The 24,407-nt window shown below is 44.3% G+C and overlaps 5 protein-coding genes across 5 annotated transcripts; 3 read left to right on the plus strand and 2 right to left on the minus strand.

Moving 5' to 3' along the window:
* The first annotated feature begins 7,251 nt into the window (after window positions 1-7,251).
* Window positions 7,252-8,723, plus strand: LOC133961985 (histone H2B-like). Its single transcript, XM_062397413.1, has one exon. The coding sequence runs from the start codon at window positions 7,262-7,264 to the stop codon at window positions 7,634-7,636; it is 375 nt and encodes a 124-aa protein (XP_062253397.1). The 5' UTR covers window positions 7,252-7,261; the 3' UTR covers window positions 7,637-8,723.
* Window positions 8,724-9,992: 1,269 nt separating this feature from the next.
* On the minus strand, window positions 9,993-10,418 carry LOC133962415 (histone H3). The gene has a single exon (XM_062398013.1). The coding sequence runs from the start codon at window positions 10,411-10,413 to the stop codon at window positions 10,003-10,005; it is 411 nt and encodes a 136-aa protein (XP_062253997.1). The 5' UTR covers window positions 10,414-10,418; the 3' UTR covers window positions 9,993-10,002.
* A 135-nt stretch (window positions 10,419-10,553) lies between these two features.
* On the plus strand, window positions 10,554-23,848 carry LOC133962413 (histone H2AX-like). The gene is made up of 3 exons (XM_062398010.1): window positions 10,554-11,107; window positions 23,273-23,284; window positions 23,455-23,848. Exons 1-3 carry the CDS (start codon window positions 10,725-10,727, stop codon window positions 23,846-23,848), a joined length of 789 nt encoding a protein of 262 aa, XP_062253994.1. The 5' UTR covers window positions 10,554-10,724.
* On the plus strand, window positions 19,989-21,460 carry LOC133962416 (histone H2B-like). Its single transcript, XM_062398014.1, has one exon. It carries the CDS (start codon window positions 19,999-20,001, stop codon window positions 20,371-20,373), a length of 375 nt encoding a protein of 124 aa, XP_062253998.1. The 5' UTR covers window positions 19,989-19,998; the 3' UTR covers window positions 20,374-21,460.
* Window positions 22,598-23,161, minus strand: LOC133962414 (histone H3). The gene has a single exon (XM_062398012.1). The coding sequence runs from the start codon at window positions 23,148-23,150 to the stop codon at window positions 22,740-22,742; it is 411 nt and encodes a 136-aa protein (XP_062253996.1). The 5' UTR covers window positions 23,151-23,161; the 3' UTR covers window positions 22,598-22,739.
* Window positions 23,849-24,407: the final 559 nt, after the last annotated feature.

A 24,407-nucleotide genomic window follows, 5' to 3' on the forward strand; every position in this document is an offset into this window, starting at 1 on the left:
AGATTAAAAAACATATTATTTTACTCTGAAAAAATGATCTTAGTGTTCTAATCATAAATCTGAGAAAAGCCTCACCTGGAAAAACTCTCTACTCCCTCTGTTGGTGTTGCAGTGTCTGATGACAGTTCCTCAATACTTTAGTTTAATGACAGCCACTGATCAAGTTGATGCAGCTACAGAGCTCATTTGTATGACTCAAACAAGCAGGTGCAAAAAAAGAGGAGAAGCTGAGCGACTGGAAAACAAAGCTTCTGACAGGACATGGAGGAGAGTTTGTCTGGTAGTGGACGTTGTTCCGGTTCACATCATTTGGAGAGCAGCTTCATCTGTTGGCTGCCTGATGATACTACAGTACATATTCATATATATATGATGTGAAGTTGGAATTGTCATTTTCCTAAGCAGCAGTCACTTACATATTTAGCAAGGAAAGACACGAGGAAACTACTATAACTCTAACAACAAAGGCACACTATTTAAGAAGTATGGTTAATGAAATAAAGTGGATATCGCTGAACATCATATTACATGATGTATGTGTGTCAGTAGTAGTCTGCCTCTCCTTCACTCAGAGTCTAGAGCTATGTGTTATATTATTTGATGTGAACTAACTTCTAAATCTTAACATTGAACAAAAGACTTGACTCCCTTTAGTTAAGAACTCGGTCTCTCATATATTTATGGCCAGTGGTGATGATTTATGAGGAAACAGCTCTTTGTGCAAAGATGTGTGTGGCTCTTAAAAGAGCCTTTTACCAGGATGGACATGTTTCACTGTGAGTACAGCTCACTTCTTCTTGGCTGCGGTCTTCTTCGCTTTGGGTTTGGCGACCTTCTTCGCGGGGGCTTTCTTGGCAGCAGGGGCCTTTTTCACCACCTTCTTGGGGCTCTTCGCCACTTTCTTGGGGCTCTTCGCCACCTTCTTGGGGCTCTTGGTGGGCGTCTTGGCCGCTGCTGGTTTGGTCACCTTCTTCGGGGACTTTTTAGCGGCTGCTGGCTTCTTGGCTGCCGCCGACTTGGGCTTTTTAGCCACTGCGGGTTTCTTGGCGGCGGGCTTCTTCGCTTTGGGAGCGGCCTTCTTCACCGGCTTCTGGACCTTGGTCTCCACCTTCTTGCTCATCTTGAACGAGCCGGTGGCCCCGGTTCCCTTGGTCTGGACCAGGGTCCCACTGACCACCAGCTTCTTGATGGTGGTGTTGACGCGGGAATTGTTCTTCTCCACATCGTAGCCTCCGGCAGCCAGAGCCTTCTTGAGGGCGGACACTGACGCGCCACTGCGCTCCTTGGACGCGGACACGGCCTTCACGATGAGCTCACTGACACTAGGGCCGGCGGTCTTCGGTTTCACGACCTTCTTCTTGGCCGCTTTAACCTTGGCGGCGGCTGGCGCGGGAGCTGGAGCGACTTCTGCCATATTTCTCTTTGCGTATAGATCAACGACGAACTATCGGAGCGAGTTACCGGACTGATGGAGAGTCCCGATCGGGAGGCGGTACTTGAACACACCATGAGAACCGTGGAGACTCAGTCGAGCCGTGGCTCCCGTGTGCAGTGTGAACGCCGAGACACTTGTGTTTTCTCTCCACTGATAAACGAGTAAAAACTCAGCGGGTGAGCGGTGCTGGAGGCTGACAGTGAGGAAGCAGGTAGCGGACTTATTTGTCTTCATATTGAAGTCATGAAGAGCTCTGATACTCTCTGCATTTGGTCGGTGGAGCCTCCAAACACGACCCGTTCATCGCGGTGAGCAGCGCTGCTCAGCGGCTTTTCCCACTAGTTTCTCTCCTAAAATGAGTTCCAAAGCACCACAGCTCCACCAAAACCCGTTTCCTAGCTGCTCCACATGTTCACTCGGAGACACCTCGTGAAAACAAGCACCTGCTGATGATCTCTTTTTAATAAAATCAAGTAATTGTGCAGGTAGCAAACACACAGCTGATGGCCGAGGCTCCTGGTGAAGTTGAGCCAGACTTCCTATCAGAGCCGTGAACGTTTCATTCTGAGGATGCTGGAGAGTCAGTAGCGGTACAGTTCATATCCATGTTGAATTTGTCAATATTCACCTCAAGCAATGGTCCACTTAATATTGTGGCACTTTTCTCTCATTTAACACCAAAAGTTAACAGGCTACATCATTTATTTTCCAGAAAATGTTTAAGCTGTAAATGAATTTGAGAATTTTTCTACTTAGTAAATACCACCTTTTGCTCATCATATTAACACTGGGATACATGTTTCTGTATGTTTTGATCATTATTATTTTTGTAAAAAGATCATTTCAACATGACAAACGTTTCTGAAAAACGATTTGACCCGTGTGTGAGAAATCTCTGTAAACCTGTCAATAGGTTACCTATTGATCAATAGATCAATTCTTCTCACATTTGTATGGCCAAAAACACATTCCTATTACAAAAGAAGGCCTTAGTGTCAACAAACACTTTCACATACTGCACACGTGTGTACATTTGTGATAAACACAGTGTTTGTTGTGTAAATTGTAGCCTTGTAAACATTTCATTTTATCCATTCAAACAGACTTTATTTACATATTACTTTATATAAAAACACCATAACACACAATACTTTAAATGCCAACAATGATTGCCCCCGTCCCCCCCAGCATAACAAAAATAGCAGTGTTGTTGTTGATCTCATAGTTTTTAACTCATGAATCAAAGGTACGAAAGCAAAGACAAATTTGAGAGATGGTCCCTCTTGCCCAGAGGTTAGTTGAGCTTGTTAAGATGCATTTATTAGTCCTAAACACATGCACAGACATGCAGAGGCACACTCATGCAGGGAGGGAAAATTAACCTCTGCTTTTAACCCATCTGGTGCAGGACACACAGAGCAGTGAGCGACCATGTACGGCGCTCGGGGAGCAAATGTTGAGGGAGTAAGGTGCCTTGCTCAGGGGCACTAGACAGGGTACGGAGAATCCTCTGGATTTTTTTGACAGATAAATATCGGTTCGTCTTTTTGTGGTTTCTCCGTGGAGACGAACCAGAGACGAACCAGAGACCTTTTCTGCCCATAGTCCAAGTTTCTGCCTCTAGTGTCACCGCCTCTGTAAGACTGAAATCTGTATTATCCATGTGTGCGTGTCTGTGAAGCTGGCAATGAAAGTCAACTTTAAACAAAATGCCGTTTGTTAGACAGGGGCAGTTTGGGAAGAATATGTGTGGGAAATGTGTAGCCCTCACATAGTGACTTTTAGTAACCTTTGCTGCTTGGTGTTAATCTGGAAGCTGGTTAAAATGAGTGTGCTTCACATCGCTGTTCAAACTTGCAGCTGTCTGATAAGGCCTGTTTTGGGAACTTTGAATCTGCGACATTCATTACGCTGTCGTCGTTGTTGACGGACAGCTACGGGTAGCGGGGGTTTGAAAATACAATGTTAAGGAGACCCCCACGAAAACCATGACCATTTCATCCAATGTCCTTATCTGCAAATCAAACCAGATGAATATAGGAAAACAGAATCCAGCCGTATGTCAGGTTGTAATCAACAACACTTTCAAGCATACATGAGGTGCTTTTAAAGATGGTCAGTATCCAATGTTGCCAAATGAAAGGGCAACATAGTCACGCTGTCACCCCGGACTTATACTACATGTTCATGTCCATAACACTGTCAAAAACAGTGCCAGACAAGCATCAAGTGCTTACACTGCTGGACACTTAACCAACACGTTTGGTTGGGGATTGTGTTTTAGATAAAAAGCTATTTAAGTAATCAACAAATAAACAAACCATACTTGGTCACTTAGGTTACAATTTTTATTCTAATAATGTTATGGAGGGTTTTAATAGCTGGGGTCAAAAGGACTCAAAAGATAAACAATTTAAATGTGAGGATGACAGGAGGGCTAAGGGAGAGATTGTGAGCTGAGTCTTTGTGTGACCACTGTTTTGCTCAATATCCATACATTGACTAAGTACTTCCACAATCAGTCCTAATGATACTCTTATTTCTAACCAAGCCTTTTTCACAGGCACTATTCCTACTTGATGGAAACGTGCTACAGTCCTACGGCTACTCAAAACTGATAAAGTGTCAGACTTTAATATCTACCGTCCTACATCCAAACCTGTGGAGGCGCTAGCGCACCATAGACTTAAGCGGCCATGATAAGCCACGGAGGAAGAAGATGCCCGCCTGCCTTTGTCTTCTATCAGGTCCTCAGTCAGCCTATGAATGGCTGTGGTTCCGCGGAGCGGGGCATTGACTAGATCTCATCTTACTGAAGAAAGATGTCTGGACGAGGAAAGGGAGGAAAAGGCCTCGGTAAAGGAGGCGCAAAGCGTCACCGCAAAGTTCTCCGTGATAACATCCAGGGAATTACCAAGCCCGCCATCCGCCGCCTGGCTCGCCGTGGCGGAGTGAAGCGTATCTCCGGTCTGATCTACGAGGAGACCCGCGGCGTGTTGAAGGTTTTCCTTGAGAACGTGATCCGCGATGCTGTCACCTACACCGAGCACGCCAAGAGGAAGACCGTCACCGCCATGGACGTGGTGTATGCTCTGAAGAGACAGGGTCGCACTCTGTACGGCTTCGGCGGATAAACTTACTTTCCAACAGGCCAACAACACAACGGCTCTTTTAAGAGCCACACACTTCGACAAAGAGAGCTCATATCCTCTGCTTATCAACAATAACTTGTTATCCGAGTAGATGTCTTACATTGTCAAGATTCTGAAGTTATTTCATGACAAAACATCAAATAATAACATTATAAATCGTAGTTTCCTCTTTAATTCCAAATTTGTAAGTGCCACTTGAAAAACAGTTTGTTCATACTGTTATTTATATATACATGTGTCGATATACTGTAGTAACAGCAGGCAGCCGGCAGACTGAGCTGCTCTCCAGATACCGGAACAACGTCCACTACCAGTTGAACTCTCTTACATGTCTGGTCAGAAGCTTTGTTTTCCAGTAGCTCAGCTTCTCTCGTTTTATTGCAGCTTCTTGTCTGTTCTGAGTTTGGAAAATGAGCTATGGAGCTGCATACACTTGATCAGTTGAACATTAAGTTGAGTAAAAAACTGTTTAAATCTGTTTTCAGGAACAGGGACAGAGCTGTTTGATTAGGTGCTGCACCTGATCAGTTTTTTGCTTTGAATGGATGTTGAGGCGCAGAGCGCAGCCGCTTTACGCTTCAAGTCTGTGTAGAAACCCACATAGTTGAAAAACGAGTAACCCCCTGTATCTACATAACTATGACATCAACAACAATCTGGCCACAAATTAAGGTAGTTACATTATTCATTCCATCTTTCACTCAAGCATGTGGAGAGAGTGGTAAGACAACCAGAAAAACTGAAATGTTGGTCAAGCTCAATAAATTCATCATGTTACAACAATTATCTGACTACTATTTTAATTCAAATGGATTAACAAACAGACATTAACATGAATACACAGACACTCACACACATATCCGCACGCACACATTTATATATATACACACAGGCACTCAGTGCATAACTAAATTCACAATGAGCAACTACATTTGCTGCTATGAAGAACACAGGAGTGGTCCTCTACGTGCACACCACAGCGTGCGTTAAACACTGACGTTCCCTCGTACTGCGGGAGTTTGGCAACGGCCTTACACTGAAGCCTTCTGGACCCTGACTGACTGACCTATGGACTCACTCACTGGTTAATGGAGACACTATTGCAATACACACTCAAAATAAAACACAGCACTTGATTGGTTGTGTAACCAGATGTTACCAGTGAGAAACTTTGTATTATAACTGTGTCCACTGTTCTTCAACAAAGTCACTCACCAGATTGTTCATGGTAACGCTCCTCACATATCACTGTGTTGCTCTGAGCGAGTGAGTGGGCTCCCAGGGCCTGTGTGCATGTGTGTGCTGTCGGGGATTGCAGTGCATGCACTTTGAAAGACAACGTGTTATTATGAAAGTCTATCTGAGTGATGTAGGTGACTTTTTACCGGCTGAAATCTCCCTGTACTCTATTAAACAGGTCTTGACGCTGCAGCTAATTGGACTATACTATTCGGAGGCAGCAGGCAGGACCAAGTGTCTATAACGTGTCTAATTTAATCAATTTTAAATAATAATGACCATTGTAATAAAAATGTGCAAAATTTATCACAATCATATTTTTTTCCCTTCTTTTCTTTGGGAGGGCGGTTGGCCAGCTACACCTGTATATGTTCCACGCACAAAGGAGCCGATACCGGTTCTGCTGATGGGTTGATGCTCTTCTACGGCACACAACAAACCTTCTTGCTCCTACACGTTTGGACGTTCTATCCTGGAGGAGCTAGATTATCTCTGCTACCTGATAGGACTTCAGGGACCGCCTAATGCTACAGGTAGTGACAAGGACACTAGCAGAGCATGAAACTTCAGAAGATTCAGTCAGGAAGGATGAGGAGAGAGCGAAGGCCAGCACATATAAAACTGTTCCCTTTGTGTTGTTGTCTTGCTTGTGCCTCTTTATTGCACTTGTTGTCACTTTCATTTGCACAAAAACCGGTGAAATTCATTCACAATCACTTGGGCTTCCTAAATGGAAAGGTTGATGAATCTGAAGTCCAACTGACTTGGTGTTTTACTGTGACATTAAGATTAAGATTAAGATGCATTTATTAGTCCCAAACACATGTACAGACATGCAAAGGCACACTCATGCAGGTGGGGAAATTTAATCTCTGCTTTTAACCCATCTGGTGCAGGACACAGAGCAGTGAGCGACCATGTATGGCGCTCGGGAGCAGATGTTGGGGGAGTAAGGTGCCTTGCTCAGGGGCACTAGACAGGGTAGGGAGACTCTTGGATTTTTGGACAGATCAATCCAGGTTCTTCTTTTGTTGTCTCTCCGTGGAGGCGAACCAGAGACCTTCTCTGCCCATAGTCCAAGTTTCTGCCACTAGACCACCGCCTCTCCACGGTGTTCCCTTATCATTTAGAGCTGTGTATTTATCAGGTTGCCTTGGTTCAGATTGTTCTAAATGATACGTATGTGATGCTAACATAAATAATAATATGCTTCAGGGACATCTTGCATTTCTTAACCCCCCAACAGTTCAACCTCTGTCCCCAGCAGAATAATGGACTCATGAACATGGAGACACTCCCACGTGCTGTTACACTGGCGCTCCACATTCAGCCAATGACAGAGAGGGAACGGCACATACCGCTTTACATGTAACGTGTTCATATACAGCCTGGCCGTCAACGCCTGTATTCATTTGAACGAACAAATCTCGTGACAATGCCTGAAGTAGCGAAGCCAGCGCCCAAAAAGGGCTCCAAGAAAGCGGTGGCGAAGGCCCCCGGCAAGGGCGGAAAGAAGAGGAGAAAGTCCAGGAAGGAGAGCTACGCCATCTACGTGTACAAGGTGCTGAAGCAGGTCCACCCCGACACTGGGATTTCCTCCAAGGCCATGGGCATCATGAACTCCTTCGTGAGCGACATCTTCGAGCGCATCGCCGGTGAGGCCTCTCGTCTGGCTCATTACAACAAGCGCTCCACCATTACCTCCAGGGAGATTCAGACCGCCGTCCGCCTGCTGCTGCCCGGGGAGCTGGCCAAACACGCCGTGTCTGAGGGCACCAAGGCAGTGACCAAGTACACCAGCTCCAAGTAAACAACTTTGCGGAGACATCAAACCAACGGCTCTTTTAAGAGCCACACACTTTCTCTATGGAGACAAACTGTCCTGACTCTAACGAGATGTTCATCAAAATGGAAACAGCCTCTCTTTACTAATATTGTAACCTTGATGAATTCAATTGAAGAGGATACGCCTATTGAATACATCCTGCATAACCTCTAGAATTGAAAATAGTTTCTTTCAAATCCAATTGCACTTTTCTACTGCAGGACGTGTTGTCCTCTCTCTCAAATCAGTGATCTGCCACATCCTCTTCAGCTGCTATGATATCATTGATAATTTGACCATGGCCCTAATCTCCTGAGGTTAACTTGTGTTGTTGCCGACACATGACTGTGACTTTAAGGTCAGAGGAATCCTTTTTTTTTAAAGCAGTATTATCAATTATCAATCTTGACAAATATACTGTGTGTGCTTACTACTCTGTGAATATTGGGCAACCTTGAGCGAAAAACCAAACCAATGTTATTATTTTTCCCTTAGCCCTCCTGTTGTCCTCAAATTGTAATTATTATAGTTTTAAACAAAAATATATATTGGAAAATTATAACTCAAGTGTACATTTCAAGTGTTTTTATTCCCCCCTGAGGTAATGCATAAATAAGGTATTTTTGAATGGTTCAAATAACATGTTTACATGCTACTATTTACCCACACCAATCTACACAAACACTTTCACATACTGCACATGTGTGTACATTCTGGATACACAGTGTGTTGGTTGACACTAAAGCCTTCATTTGTAATATTAATGTGGTTTTGTTAACATATGGACAGGTTGACTGAGAGCTAACACTGATGAGACAAATAGTTTTTCAAAAACAGCAGAGACAATGCAAACTCCACTGAAGCATAAACATATTCTACAAAATAAATGATACAACCTTTTGACTTTTTGTATTAAATGAGAAATGAGTGGGAATAGGACATTGATATGGTTGCCTTGGAAATCAATGTGTGACTGTTGGTAAGATGCATCAATGCAAGTACAATTGCAGTGACAGGGATCAATCCGGGTCTATGTCGTTGGGGTAAACATGTCCTGTTGATGAATGACTGTACGGCAACTGTTACAATTATGTTCAAGGCTGCAAATATTTCACATGTGTATGAGAGCCCCAATCCCTGGGGGACATGTTTTACCAAAGACACATTTTTAAATAACTTATACTGTTTAATAAATGTTTGCACCGAGTAGATGGGTTTCTCAGAAAAGGCTAGGTCATGTCATTTCAAATAAACAGTTTATTTCATTGCACCTCTGGCCATGGTTCCAATTAACAGGTGAAGCGAAAGTAGCAATATTAGCGATGTTTCGTACGTGAACAATTCATTTTGAAAAAAATCCTTACAAGGACGTGGGAGTAACGAGTCCTCTCAAAGAGAGAATCGTTCATGTTCTCCTGGCCGCGCATCGGGACTGTTGCCTAGGCTGATGCAGGTCACGTGAAAAAGGCTCCAAAGACTCGTAACCGGCAGATGAACAAATCATTGAGCTGAAGACACGGTCGGGAGGTGAACGATTCGTTCATCTGCCGGGTACGAGTCTTTGGCTCATTTTCCACGTGACCTGCATAGGCTCAGAAGGGGAAACAGAAAGGATCTGTTTACCTCGTTCACTTTCGCGTGACTAGGTTTAGTAAGACCTGAATGATATTTGTTCACAAGTGATAAATACAGGTTTCGTCATTTCAACTTTTTGTACTTTACTTACAGTTCAGTGCAGCGTAATTGTTTGCCGTGATAATTAAATGCTAATTTGATAATAATTGACCATTTCAAATCATCCAACCTGTCATAATACATTAATTTAATGCAGGAATTCCCGCATTGAAATGAATGAATGACTTGAAAAACGATTTGTTCATTTTACTGAACGAGATGCAAAGAACCAAGTTGGTAAAATGATCCGATCTTCCCATCACTAAGCAATATTAATGATTAGATTAATAGCAGGCCAGGTCTTAGCTTGCATACTTTCCAATGTGTATTATTTGCAGAGCTACTAATGTATATTATTAATGTAAATGTATAATATTTTACTGTCAACTCTCTTATGTAGTATTATGAAATACTAAAAACGTGTTGTAAAACTAAAATGGATAAATGTTTAAATCTATAGACAGATTTGTAATATACTTTGGTTACTTTACATAAAGTAATTGAATTAAGTATAGCCTCAATGGTATTGATATTTACTTTGAACTCTGCAGTCAATTATTCAGTGTGTTATATGTATCGACGGTGCTTAGAAGCGGGGCAGCGGAGGAGTTTTGTCTTGAGTGCAGTGAAGTGGCTCTTAAAAGAGCCGTTGTTATGGCCAGTGGAGGAACAGTGGTTTAAGCTCTCTCTCCGCGGATGCGGCGGGCCAGCTGGATGTCCTTGGGCATGATGGTAACCCTCTTGGCGTGGATGGCGCACAGGTTGGTGTCCTCAAAGAGGCCGACCAGGTAAGCCTCGCTGGCCTCCTGAAGAGCCATGACAGCGGAGCTCTGGAAGCGCAGGTCGGTCTTGAAATCCTGAGCGATTTCTCTCACCAGGCGCTGGAAGGGCAGCTTGCGGATCAGCAGCTCAGTAGATTTCTGGTAGCGACGGATCTCTCTCAGAGCCACGGTACCGGGCCTGTAACGGTGAGGCTTCTTCACGCCGCCGGTAGCCGGGGCGCTCTTACGCGCAGCCTTGGTGGCCAGCTGCTTCCTGGGGGCTTTGCCTCCGGTGGATTTACGAGCGGTCTGCTTGGTTCTTGCCATTTTGTTTCTTGTCTCTGCGATCGGGAGAAAGAGTGGAGCGCTTGACAGACACTCTGCTTATAAACTGCAGAGCCGTGACATGGTGACGCTGCTCCAGATCCCCGGGTCCTGATCGGTGATAGGCTCCTCCTGAGGTACTCGCTGCTTAATGGACAAAAGTGCAGGCCGTCCTCCGCTGCTCTGCCTGAGGCTTCTATTGTGGTTGGTCTGGCATGAATCGTCCCGCTCGATCCATGGATATATAAACGAGGGTTCGAGCTGTTCACCGCAGTTTCTTCTGGCGTGTCTTAGGGAATCAATCTATTTCTATTATGTCTGGTAGAGGTAAAACCGGCGGAAAGGCCAGGGCGAAGGCAAAGACTCGCTCTTCCCGCGCCGGGCTCCAGTTCCCCGTCGGTCGTGTTCACAGGCTGCTGCGTAAAGGCAACTACGCACATCGCGTTGGTGCCGGCGCCCCCGTCTACCTGGCGGCTGTGCTGGAGTACCTCACCGCTGAGATCCTGGAGCTGGCTGGAAACGCCGCCCGCGACAACAAGAAGAGCCGTATCATCCCCCGCCACCTGCAGCTGGCCGTCCGCAACGACGAGGAGCTCAACAAACTCCTGGGCGGAGTGACCATCGCTCAGGGCGGCGTGCTGCCCAACATCCAGGCTGTTCTTCTGCCCAAGAAGACCGAGAAGGCCCCAAAGTCCAAGTAAAGCAAAGCTGCTGGAAACCACCGACACAAAGGCTCTTTTAAGAGCCACACACTCACCTCCAAAGAGCAGAACTCCTCATATCACCCATCGACTTAAAGTACACGCAAAAGTCTTTTTTAGATAAGATTCAACTTTATCGTCCTTGCACAGTACAAGTGCTTATTAAAAACTAAACGCAGTTTAGCATAAAACCAGAAGTGCAAAAAAGGCGGTCACAGTGCAGAGTGCATATTTTAAGTGAAGTGAAATTTGTAAATACATAAGACATATACAGTGGGAAATGTATATGGAATAGTGCAGTATTAAGAGGTATAAGAACGATGAATACACTACGAGCAAGATACATGTATATATAAATATGAATACACTATTGGATGCATTAAAGATACACACTTCAAATTGCAGTACGTCTAAGGTACATGGCTCCTTGGCATACATCTCTCATGATGGACTGTATGAATCCAAAAACAACACATATTATCTTGCTAATGAAATAGAAACTAGTGTGGGTAGAATAAATTTAATGCAACATTCACCCTCTTTACATTTGTCATTGTGCAAATCTAGGGTGAGAAGTAAACATATCTATTCCTTACACATTTTACAAACTATTATATGATAGTAATGTAGTCCTAAACAATCACTCTGGTACCTTTGCTTAATCTGTAACATGAGCTTTGAAAAGTTAGGTGCCGTGTGTCCGGTCACATGTTGGATTACAGACGTGTTTCACATGAATCTCGTGTTCATTCAAAACATTGACCAAGTCCTCTGTTGTAATAAAGTGCCCCAGTACACATGACAGTGATCCAGCATACACAACTTCAGGACCATTGAAGTGGAGCAGCTAAATGGAAATTAGCCATCATTATTATTATTGTATACTTCCCTCCTGTGATTCTTCTGGTGTGACAGTGATGAGGCTGTCCTGAACGACACTGCATGGAGCTCTGTCCAAGGGGTGAATGGTTTGGACTCCTCCATTAAACGTTTTGACCACTGACGTTCACTCTTGTTCCCCAGAGGAGCGTGATGTTGATCAATTCAACCAGAAGCTCCACTTCTTTTCTGAGCTTTCAACCACTTCTCAGGGTCTTCTTCACTGAACTCAAATAGCTTTGGCCTTATCAGGTGAGCTAATGTTTAATGCTGGTCATGAGATGACCCATGGGCCAGTCATTGATCAGTCAGAAAAATAATCAGGCAGAAAAAAATAGGCTCTGTGTGAATGTATCTATGCTCTAAATGGCCGTGTGTGTATATGAATGCATGTCTGGGGATATGTCGGTCTGTGTATTCATGTTAATGTCTGTTTGTTAATCTATTTGTATTAAGACACAAGACAGACCATTTTAGCAACATGATGGATTTACTTTGCTTGACCATAGATGTGTTGGTTCTGGTGTTATTACCATTCTCTCCATGTGCTTGAGTGACAGGTGGATTGAGTAATGTCGACAACACTTGCTTCATTTGTGGTCACACCATTTTTTTTGTTATAGTTATCTAGATACAGTCATCTAATTTTTCACCTACGTGTGTTTCTGCACAGACTTGAAGCGTAAAGTGGCTGCGCTCTGCTCCACAACAACCTCTGGGCATCAAACTGTTGAAGTGCAGCACCTTAACAAAACAAACATCACTGTCCATGGACCTGAAACAAGATTAAAAAACATATTATTTTACTCTGAAAAAATGATCTTAGTGTTCTAATCATAAATCTGAGAAAAGCCTCACCTGGAAAAACTCTCTACTCCCTCTGTTGGTGTTGCAGTGTCTGATGACAGTTCCTCAATACTTTAGTTTAATGACAGCCACTGATCAAGTTGATGCAGCTACAGAGCTCATTTGTATGACTCAAACAAGCAGGTGCAAAAAAAGAGGAGAAGCTGAGCGACTGGAAAACAAAGCTTCTGACAGGACATGGAGGAGAGTTTGTCTGGTAGTGGACATTGTTCCGGTTCACATCATTTGGAGAGCAGCTTCATCTGTTGGCTGCCTGATGATACTACAGTACATATTCATATATATATGATGTGAAGTTGGAATTGTCATTTTCCTAAGCAGCAGTCACTTACATATTTAGCAAGGAAAGACACGAGGAAACTACTATAACTCTAACAACAAAGGCACACTATTTAAGAAGTATGGTTAATGAAATAAAGTGGATATCGCTGAACATCATATTACATGATGTATGTGTGTCAGTAGTAGTCTGCCTCTCCTTCACTCAGAGTCTAGAGCTATGTGTTATATTATTTGATGTGAACTAACTTCTAAATCTTAACATTGAACAAAAGACTTGACTCCCTTTAGTTAAGAACTCGGTCTCTCATATATTTATGGCCAGTGGTGATGATTTATGAGGAAACAGCTCTTTGTGCAAAGATGTGTGTGGCTCTTAAAAGAGCCTTTTACCAGGATGGACATGTTTCACTGTGAGTACAGCTCACTTCTTCTTGGCTGCGGTCTTCTTCGCTTTGGGTTTGGCGACCTTCTTCGCGGGGGCTTTCTTGGCAGCAGGGGCCTTTTTCACCACCTTCTTGGGGCTCTTCGCCACTTTCTTGGGGCTCTTGGTGGGCGTCTTGGCCGCTGCTGGTTTGGTCACCTTCTTCGGGGACTTTTTAGCGGCTGCTGGCTTCTTGGCTGCCGCCGACTTGGGCTTTTTAGCCACTGCGGGTTTCTTGGCGGCGGGCTTCTTCGCTTTGGGAGCGGCCTTCTTCACCGGCTTCTGGACCTTGGTCTCCACCTTCTTGCTCATCTTGAACGAGCCGGTGGCCCCGGTTCCCTTGGTCTGGACCAGGGTCCCACTGACCACCAGCTTCTTGATGGTGGTGTTGACGCGGGAATTGTTCTTCTCCACATCGTAGCCTCCGGCAGCCAGAGCCTTCTTGAGGGCGGACACTGACGCGCCACTGCGCTCCTTGGACGCGGCCACGGCCTTCACGATGAGCTCACTGACACTAGGGCCGGCGGTCTTCGGTTTCACGACCTTCTTCTTGGCCGCTTTAACCTTGGCGGCGGCTGGCGCGGGAGCTGGAGCGACTTCTGCCATATTTCTCTTTGCGTATAGATCAACGACGAACTATCGGAGCGAGTTACCGGACTGATGGAGAGTCCCGATCGGGAGGCGGTACTTGAACACACCATGAGAACCGTGGAGACTCAGTCGAGCCGTGGCTCCCGTGTGCAGTGTGAACGCCGAGACACTTGTGTTTTCTCTCCACTGATAAACGAGTAAAAACTCAGCGGGTGAGCGGTGCTGGAGGCTGACAGTGAGGAAGCAGGTAGCGGACTTATTTGTCTTCATATTGAAGTCATGAAGAGCTCTGATACTCTCTGCATTTGGTCGGTGGAGCCTCCAAACACGACCCGTTCATCGCGGTGAGCAGCGCTGCTCAGCGGCTTTTCCCACTAGTTTCTCTCCTAAAATGAGTTCCAAAGCACCACAGCTCCACCAAAACCCGTTTCCTAGCTGCTCCACATGTTCACTCGGAGACACCTCGTGAAAACAAGCACCTGCTGATGATCTCTTTTTAATAAAATCAAGTAATTGTGCAGGTAGCAAACACACAGCTGATGGCCGAGGCTCCTGGTGAAGTTGAGCCAGACTTCCTATCAGAGCCGTGAGGATGCTGGAGAGTCAGTAGCGGTACAGTTCATATCCATGTTGAATTTGTCAATATTCACCTCAAGCAATGGTCCACTTAATATTGTGGCACTTTTCTCTCATTTAACACCAAAAGTTAACAGGCTACATCATTTATTTTCCAGAAAATGTTTAAGCTGTAAATGAATTTGAGAATGTTTCTACTTAGTAAATACCACCTTTTGCTCATCATATTAACACTGGGATACATGTTTCTGTATGTTTTGATCATTATTATTTTTGTAAAAAGATCATTTCAACATGACAAACGTTTCTGAAAAACGATTTGACCCGTGTGTGAGAAATCTCTGTAAACCTGTCAATAGGTTACCTATTGATCAATAGATCAATTCTTCTCACATTTGTATGGCCAAAAACACATTCCTATTACAAAAGAAGGCCTTAGTGTCAACAAACACTTTCACATACTGCACACGTGTGTACATTTGTGATAAACACAGTGTTTGTTGTGTAAATTGTAGCCTTGTAAACATTTCATTTTATCCATTCAAACAGACTTTATTTACATATTACTTTATATAAAAACACCATAACACACAATACTTTAAATGCCAACAATGATTGCCCCCGTCCCCCCCAGCATAACAAAAATAGCAGTGTTGTTGTTGATCTCATAGTTTTTAACTCATGAATCAAAGGTACGAAAGCAAAGACAAATTTGAGAGATGGTCCCTCTGCCCAGAGGTTAGTTGAGCTTGTTAAGATGCATTTATTAGTCCTAAACACATGCACAGACATGCAGAGGCACACTCATGCAGGGAGGGAAAATTAACCTCTGCTTTTAACCCATCTGGTGCAGGACACACAGAGCAGTGAGCGACCATGTACGGCGCTCGGGGAGCAAATGTTGAGGGAGTAAGGTGCCTTGCTCAGGGGCACTAGACAGGGTACGGAGAATCCTCTGGATTTTTTTGACAGATAAATATCGGTTCGTCTTTTTGTGGTTTCTCCGTGGAGACGAACCAGAGACGAACCAGAGACTTTTTCTGCCCATAGTCCAAGTTTCTGCCTCTAGTGTCACCGCCTCTGTAAGACTGAAATCTGTATTATCCATGTGTGCGTGTCTGTGAAGCTGGCAATGAAAGTCAACTTTAAACAAAATGCCGTTTGTTAGACAGGGGCAGTTTGGGAAGAATATGTGTGGGAAATGTGTAGCCCTCACATAGTGACTTTTAGTAACCTTTGCTGCTTGGTGTTAATCTGGAAGCTGGTTAAAATGAGTGTGCTTCACATCGCTGTTCAAACTTGCAGCTGTCTGATAAGGCCTGTTTTGGGAACTTTGAATCTGCGACATTCATTACGCTGTCGTCGTTGTTGACGGACAGCTACGGGTAGCGGGGGTTTGAAAATACAATGTTAAGGAGACCCCCACGAAAACCATGACCATTTCATCCAATGTCCTTATCTGCAAATCAAACCAGATGAATATAGGAAAACAGAATCCAGCCGTATGTCAGGTTGTAATCAACAACACTTTCAAGCATACATGAGGTGCTTTTAAAGATGGTCAGTATCCAATGTTGCCAAATGAAAGGGCAACATAGTCACGCTGTCACCCCGGACTTATACTACATGTTCATGTCCATAACACTGTCAAAAACAGTGCCAGACAAGCATCAAGTGCTTACACTGCTGGACACTTAACCAACACGTTTGGTTGGGGATTGTGTTTTAGATAAAAAGCTATTTAAGTAATCAACAAATAAACAAACCATACTTGGTCACTTAGGTTACAATTTTTATTCTAATAATGTTATGGAGGGTTTTAATAGCTGGGGTCAAAAGGACTCAAAAGATAAACAATTTAAATGTGAGGATGACAGGAGGGCTAAGGGAGAGATTGTGAGCTGAGTCTTTGTGTGACCACTGTTTTGCTCAATATCCATACATTGACTAAGTACTTCCACAATCAGTCCTAATGATACTCTTATTTCTAACCAAGCCTTTTTCACAGGCACTATTCCTACTTGATGGAAACGTGCTACAGTCCTACGGCTACTCAAAACTGATAAAGTGTCAGACTTTAATATCTACCGTCCTACATCCAAACCTGTGGAGGCGCTAGCGCACCATAGACTTAAGCGGCCATGATAAGCCACGGAGGAAGAAGATGCCCGCCTGCCTTTGTCTTCTATCAGGTCCTCAGTCAGCCTATGAATGGCTGTGGTTCCGCGGAGCGGGGCATTGACTAGATCTCATCTTACTGAAGAAAGATGTCTGGACGAGGAAAGGGAGGAAAAGGCCTCGGTAAAGGAGGCGCAAAGCGTCACCGCAAAGTTCTCCGTGATAACATCCAGGGAATTACCAAGCCCGCCATCCGCCGCCTGGCTCGCCGTGGCGGAGTGAAGCGTATCTCCGGTCTGATCTACGAGGAGACCCGCGGCGTGTTGAAGGTTTTCCTTGAGAACGTGATCCGCGATGCTGTCACCTACACCGAGCACGCCAAGAGGAAGACCGTCACCGCCATGGACGTGGTGTATGCTCTGAAGAGACAGGGTCGCACTCTGTACGGCTTCGGCGGATAAACTTACTTTCCAACAGGCCAACAACACAACGGCTCTTTTAAGAGCCACACACTTCGACAAAGAGAGCTCATATCCTCTGCTTATCAACAATAACTTGTTATCCGAGTAGATGTCTTACATTGTCAAGATTCTGAAGTTATTTCATGACAAAACATCAAATAATAACATTATAAATCGTAGTTTCCTCTTTAATTCCAAATTTGTAAGTGCCACTTGAAAAACAGTTTGTTCATACTGTTATTTATATATACATGTGTCGATATACTGTAGTAACAGCAGGCAGCCGGCAGACTGAGCTGCTCTCCAGATACCGGAACAACGTCCACTACCAGTTGAACTCTCTTACATGTCTGGTCAGAAGCTTTGTTTTCCAGTAGCTCAGCTTCTCTCGTTTTATTGCAGCTTCTTGTCTGTTCTGAGTTTGGAAAATGAGCTATGGAGCTGCATACACTTGATCAGTTGAACATTAAGTTGAGTAAAAAACTGTTTAAATCTGTTTTCAGGAACAGGGACAGAGCTGTTTGATTAGGTGCTGCACCTGATCAGTTTTTTGCTTTGAATGGATGTTGAGGCGCAGAGCGCAGCCGCTTTACGCTTCAAGTCTGTGTAGAAACCCACATAGTTGAAAAACGAGTAACCCCCTGTATCTACATAACTATGACATCAACAACAATCTGGCCACAAATTAAGGTAGTTACATTATTCATTCCATCTTTCACTCAAGCATGTGGAGAGAGTGGTAAGACAACCAGAAAAACTGAAATGTTGGTCAAGCTCAATAAATTCATCATGTTACAACAATTATCTGACTACTATTTTAATTCAAATGGATTAACAAACAGACATTAACATGAATACACAGACACTCACACACATATCCGCACGCACACATTTATATATATACACACAGGCACTCAGTGCATAACTAAATTCACAATGAGCAACTACATTTGCTGCTATGAAGAACACAGGAGTGGTCCTCTACGTGCACACCACAGCGTGCGTTAAACACTGACGTTCCCTCGTACTGCGGGAGTTTGGCAACGGCCTTACACTGAAGCCTTCTGGACCCTGACTGACTGACCTATGGACTCACTCACTGGTTAATGGAGACACTATTGCAATACACACTCAAAATAAAACACAGCACTTGATTGGTTGTGTAACCAGATGTTACCAGTGAGAAACTTTGTATTATAACTGTGTCCACTGTTCTTCAACAAAGTCACTCACCAGATTGTTCATGGTAACGCTCCTCACATATCACTGTGTTGCTCTGAGCGAGTGAGTGGGCTCCCAGGGCCTGTGTGCATGTGTGTGCTGTCGGGGATTGCAGTGCATGCACTTTGAAAGACAACGTGTTATTATGAAAGTCTATCTGAGTGATGTAGGTGACTTTTTACCGGCTGAAATCTCCCTGTACTCTATTAAACAGGTCTTGACGCTGCAGCTAATTGGACTATACTATTCGGAGGCAGCAGGCAGGACCAAGTGTCTATAACGTGTCTAATTTAATCAATTTTAAATAATAATGACCATTGTAATAAAAATGTGCAAAATTTATCACAATCATATTTTTTTCCCTTCTTTTCTTTGGGAGGGCGGTTGGCCAGCTACACCTGTATATGTTCCACGCACAAAGGAGCCGATACCGGTTCTGCTGATGGGTTGATGCTCTTCTACGGCACACAACAAACCTTCTTGCTCCTACACGTTTGGCCGTTCTATCCTGGAGGAGCTAGATTATCTCTGCTACCTGATAGGACTTCAGGGACCGCCTAATGCTACAGGTAGTGACAAGGACACTAGCAGAGCATGAAACTTCAGAAGATTCAGTCAGGAAGGATGAGGAGAGAGCGAAGGCCAGCACATATAAAACTGTTCCCTTTGTGTTGTTGTCTTGCTTGTGCCTCTTTATTGCACTTGTTGTCACTTTCATTTGCACAAAAACCGGTGAAATTCATTCACAATCACTTGGGCTTCCTAAATGGAAAGGTTGATGAATCTGAAGTCCAACTGACTTGGTGTTTTACTGTGACATTAAGATTAAGATTAAGATGCATTTATTAGTCCCAAACACATGTACAGACATGCAAAGGCACACTCATGCAGGTGGGGAAATTTAATCTCTGCTTTTAACCCATCTGGTGCAGGACACAGAGCAGTGAGCGACCATGTATGGCGCTCGGGAGCAGATGTTGGGGGAGTAAGGTGCCTTGCTCAGGGGCACTAGACAGGGTAGGGAGACTCTTGGATTTTTGGACAGATCAATCCAGGTTCTTCTTTTGTTGTCTCTCCGTGGAGGCGAACCAGAGACCTTCTCTGCCCATAGTCCAAGTTTCTGCCACTAGACCACCGCCTCTCCACGGTGTTCCCTTATCATTTAGAGCTGTGTATTTATCAGGTTGCCTTGGTTCAGATTGTTCTAAATGATACGTATGTGATGCTAACATAAATAATAATATGCTTCAGGGACATCTTGCATTTCTTAACCCCCCAACAGTTCAACCTCTGTCCCCAGCAGAATAATGGACTCATGAACATGGAGACACTCCCACGTGCTGTTACACTGGCGCTCCACATTCAGCCAATGACAGAGAGGGAACGGCACATACCGCTTTACATGTAACGTGTTCATATACAGCCTGGCCGTCAACGCCTGTATTCATTTGAACGAACAAATCTCGTGACAATGCCTGAAGTAGCGAAGCCAGCGCCCAAAAAGGGCTCCAAGAAAGCGGTGGCGAAGGCCCCCGGCAAGGGCGGAAAGAAGAGGAGAAAGTCCAGGAAGGAGAGCTACGCCATCTACGTGTACAAGGTGCTGAAGCAGGTCCACCCCGACACTGGGATTTCCTCCAAGGCCATGGGCATCATGAACTCCTTCGTGAGCGACATCTTCGAGCGCATCGCCGGTGAGGCCTCTCGTCTGGCTCATTACAACAAGCGCTCCACCATTACCTCCAGGGAGATTCAGACCGCCGTCCGCCTGCTGCTGCCCGGGGAGCTGGCCAAACACGCCGTGTCTGAGGGCACCAAGGCAGTGACCAAGTACACCAGCTCCAAGTAAACAACTTTGCGGAGACATCAAACCAACGGCTCTTTTAAGAGCCACACACTTTCTCTATGGAGACAAACTGTCCTGACTCTAACGAGATGTTCATCAAAATGGAAACAGCCTCTCTTTACTAATATTGTAACCTTGATGAATTCAATTGAAGAGGATACGCCTATTGAATACATCCTGCATAACCTCTAGAATTGAAAATAGTTTCTTTCAAATCCAATTGCACTTTTCTACTGCAGGACGTGTTGTCCTCTCTCTCAAATCAGTGATCTGCCACATCCTCTTCAGCTGCTATGATATCATTGATAATTTAACCATGGCCCTAATCTCCTGAGGTTAACTTGTGTTGTTGCCGACACATGACTGTGACTTTAAGGTCAGAGGAATCCTTTTTTTTTAAAGCAGTATTATCAATTATCAATCTTGACAAATATACTGTGTGTGCTTACTACTCTGTGAATATTGGGCAACCTTGAGCGAAAAACCAAACCAATGTTATTATTTTTCCCTTAGCCCTCCTGTTGTCCTCAAATTGTAATTATTATAGTTTTAAACAAAAATATATATTGGAAAATTATAACTCAAGTGTACATTTCAAGTGTTTTTATTCCCCCCTGAGGTAATGCATAAATAAGGTATTTTTGAATGGTTCAAATAACATGTTTACATGCTACTATTTACCCACACCAATCTACACAAACACTTTCACATACTGCACATGTGTGTACATTCTGGATACACAGTGTGTTGGTTGACACTAAAGCCTTCATTTGTAATATTAATGTGGTTTTGTTAACATATGGACAGGTTGACTGAGAGCTAACACTGATGAGACAAATAGTTTTTCAAAAACAGCAGAGACAATGCAAACTCCACTGAAGCATAAACATATTCTACAAAATAAATGATACAACCTTTTGACTTTTTGTATTAAATGAGAAATGAGTGGGAATAGGACATTGATATGGTTGCCTTGGAAATCAATGTGTGACTGTTGGTAAGATGCATCAATGCAAGTACAATTGCAGTGACAGGGATCAATCCGGGTCTATGTCGTTGGGGTAAACATGTCCTGTTGATGAATGACTGTACGGCAACTGTTACAATTATGTTCAAGGCTGCAAATATTTCACATGTGTATGAGAGCCCCAATCCCTGGGGGACATGTTTTACCAAAGACACATTTTTAAATAACTTATACTGTTTAATAAATGTTTGCACCGAGTAGATGGGTTTCTCAGAAAAGGCTAGGTCATGTCATTTCAAATAAACAGTTTATTTCATTGCACCTCTGGCCATGGTTCCAATTAACAGGTGAAGCGAAAGTAGCAATATTAGCGATGTTTCGTACGTGAACAATTCATTTTGAAAAAAATCCTTACAAGGACGTGGGAGTAACGAGTCCTCTCAAAGAGAGAATCGTTCATGTTCTCCTGGCCGCGCATCGGGACTGTTGCCTAGGCTGATGCAGGTCACGTGAAAAAGGCTCCAAAGACTCGTAACCGGCAGATGAACAAATCATTGAGCTGAAGACACGGTCGGGAGGTGAACGATTCGTTCATCTGCCGGGTACGAGTCTTTGGCTCATTTTCCACGTGACCTGCATAGGCTCAGAAGGGGAAACAGAAAGGATCTGTTTACCTCGTTCACTTTCGCGTGACTAGGTTTAGTAAGACCTGAATGATATTTGTTCACAAGTGATAAATACAGGTTTCGTCATTTCAACTTTTTGTACTTTACTTACAGTTCAGTGCAGCGTAATTGTTTGCCGTGATAATTGAATGCTAATTTGATAATAATTGACCATTTCAAATCATCCAAACTGTCATAATACATTAATTTAATGCAGGAATTCCCGCATTGAAATGAATGAATGACTTGAAAAACGATTTGTTCATTTTACTGAACGAGATGCAAAGAACCAAGTTGGTAAAATGATCCGATCTTCCCATCACTAAGCAATATTAATGATTAGATTAATAGCAGGCCAGGTCTTAGCTTGCATACTTTCCAATGTGTATTATTTGCAGAGCTACTAATGTATATTATTAATGTAAATGTATAATATTTTACTGTCAACTCTCTTATGTAGTATTATGAAATACTAAAAACGTGTTGTAAAACTAAAATGGATAAATGTTTAAATCTATAGACAGATTTGTAATATACTTTGGTTACTTTACATAAAGTAATTGAATTAAGTATAGCCTCAATGGTATTGATATTTACTTTGAACTCTGCAGTCAATTATTCAGTGTGTTATATGTATTGACGGTGCTTAGAAGCGGGGCAGCGGAGGAGTTTTGTCTTGAGTGCAGTGAAGTGGCTCTTAAAAGAGCCGTTGTTATGGCCAGTGGAGGAACAGTGGTTTAAGCTCTCTCTCCGCGGATGCGGCGGGCCAGCTGGATGTCCTTGGGCATGATGGTAACCCTCTTGGCGTGGATGGCGCACAGGTTGGTGTCCTCAAAGAGGCCGACCAGGTAAGCCTCGCTGGCCTCCTGAAGAGCCATGACAGCGGAGCTCTGGAAGCGCAGGTCGGTCTTGAAATCCTGAGCGATTTCTCTCACCAGGCGCTGGAAGGGCAGCTTGCGGATCAGCAGCTCAGTAGATTTCTGGTAGCGACGGATCTCTCTCAGAGCCACGGTACCGGGCCTGTAACGGTGAGGCTTCTTCACGCCGCCGGTAGCCGGGGCGCTCTTACGCGCAGCCTTGGTGGCCAGCTGCTTCCTGGGGGCTTTGCCTCCGGTGGATTTACGAGCGGTCTGCTTGGTTCTTGCCATTTTGTTTCTTGTCTCTGCGATCGGGAGAAAGAGTGGAGCGCTTGACAGACACTGTGCTTATAAACTGCAGAGCCGTGACATGGTGACGCTGCTCCAGATCCCCGGGTCCTGATCGGTGATAGGCTCCTCCTGAGGTACTCGCTGCTTAATGGACAAAAGTGCAGGCCGTCCTCCGCTGCTCTGCCTGAGGCTTCTATTGTGGTTGGTCTGGCATGAATCGTCCCGCTCGATCCATGGATATATAAACGAGGGTTCGAGCTGTTCACCGCAGTTTCTTCTGGCGTGTCTTAGGGAATCAATCTAGTTCCATTATGTCTGGTAGAGGTAAAACCGGCGGAAAGGCCAGGGCGAAGGCAAAGACTCGCTCTTCCCGCGCCGGGCTCCAGTTCCCCGTCGGTCGTGTTCACAGGCTGCTGCGTAAAGGCAACTACGCACATCGCGTTGGTGCCGGCGCCCCCGTCTACCTGGCGGCTGTGCTGGAGTACCTCACCGCTGAGATCCTGGAGCTGGCTGGAAACGCCGCCCGCGACAACAAGAAGAGCCGTATCATCCCCCGCCACCTGCAGCTGGCCGTCCGCAACGACGAGGAGCTCAACAAACTCCTGGGCGGAGTGACCATCGCTCAGGGCGGCGTGCTGCCCAACATCCAGGCTGTTCTTCTGCCCAAGAAGACCGAGAAGGCCCCAAAGTCCAAGTAAAGCAAAGCTGCTGGAAACCACCGACACAAAGGCTCTTTTAAGAGCCACACACTCACCTCCAAAGAGCAGAACTCCTCATATCACCCATCGACTTAAAGTACACGCAAAAGTCTTTTTTAGATAAGATTCAACTTTATCGTCCTTGCACAGTACAAGTGCTTATTAAAAACTAAACGCAGTTTAGCATAAAACCAGAAGTGCAAAAAAGGCGGTCACAGTGCAGAGTGCATATTTTAAGTGAAGTGAAATTTGTAAATACATAAGACATATACAGTGGGAAATGTATATGGAATAGTGCAGTATTAAGAGGTATAAGAACGATGAATACACTACGAGCAAGATACATGTATATATAAATATGAATACACTATTGGATGCATTAAAGATACACACTTCAAATTGCAGTACGTCTAAGGTACATGGCTCCTTGGCATACATCTCTCATGATGGACGGTATGAATCCAAAAACAACACATATTATCTTGCTAATGAAATAGAAACTAGTGTGGGTAGAATAAATTTAATGCAACATTCACCCTCTTTACATTTGTCATTGTGC

The sequence above is a fragment of the Platichthys flesus genome, chromosome 10, assembly GCF_949316205.1.
Source record: "Platichthys flesus chromosome 10, fPlaFle2.1, whole genome shotgun sequence".
Lineage (NCBI taxonomy): Eukaryota > Metazoa > Chordata > Actinopteri > Pleuronectiformes > Pleuronectidae > Platichthys > Platichthys flesus.

What these genes read in the sequence shown, in the direction of transcription:
- LOC133961985 (XM_062397413.1), top strand. Translation starts at nt 7,262, where the DNA reads ATGCCTGAAGTAGCGAAGCCAGCGCCCAAAAAGGGCTCCAAGAAAGCG.
- LOC133962415 (XM_062398013.1), bottom strand. Translation starts at nt 10,413, where the DNA reads ATGGCAAGAACCAAGCAGACCGCTCGTAAATCCACCGGAGGCAAAGCC.
- LOC133962413 (XM_062398010.1), top strand. Translation starts at nt 10,725, where the DNA reads ATGTCTGGTAGAGGTAAAACCGGCGGAAAGGCCAGGGCGAAGGCAAAG.
- LOC133962416 (XM_062398014.1), top strand. Translation starts at nt 19,999, where the DNA reads ATGCCTGAAGTAGCGAAGCCAGCGCCCAAAAAGGGCTCCAAGAAAGCG.
- LOC133962414 (XM_062398012.1), bottom strand. Translation starts at nt 23,150, where the DNA reads ATGGCAAGAACCAAGCAGACCGCTCGTAAATCCACCGGAGGCAAAGCC.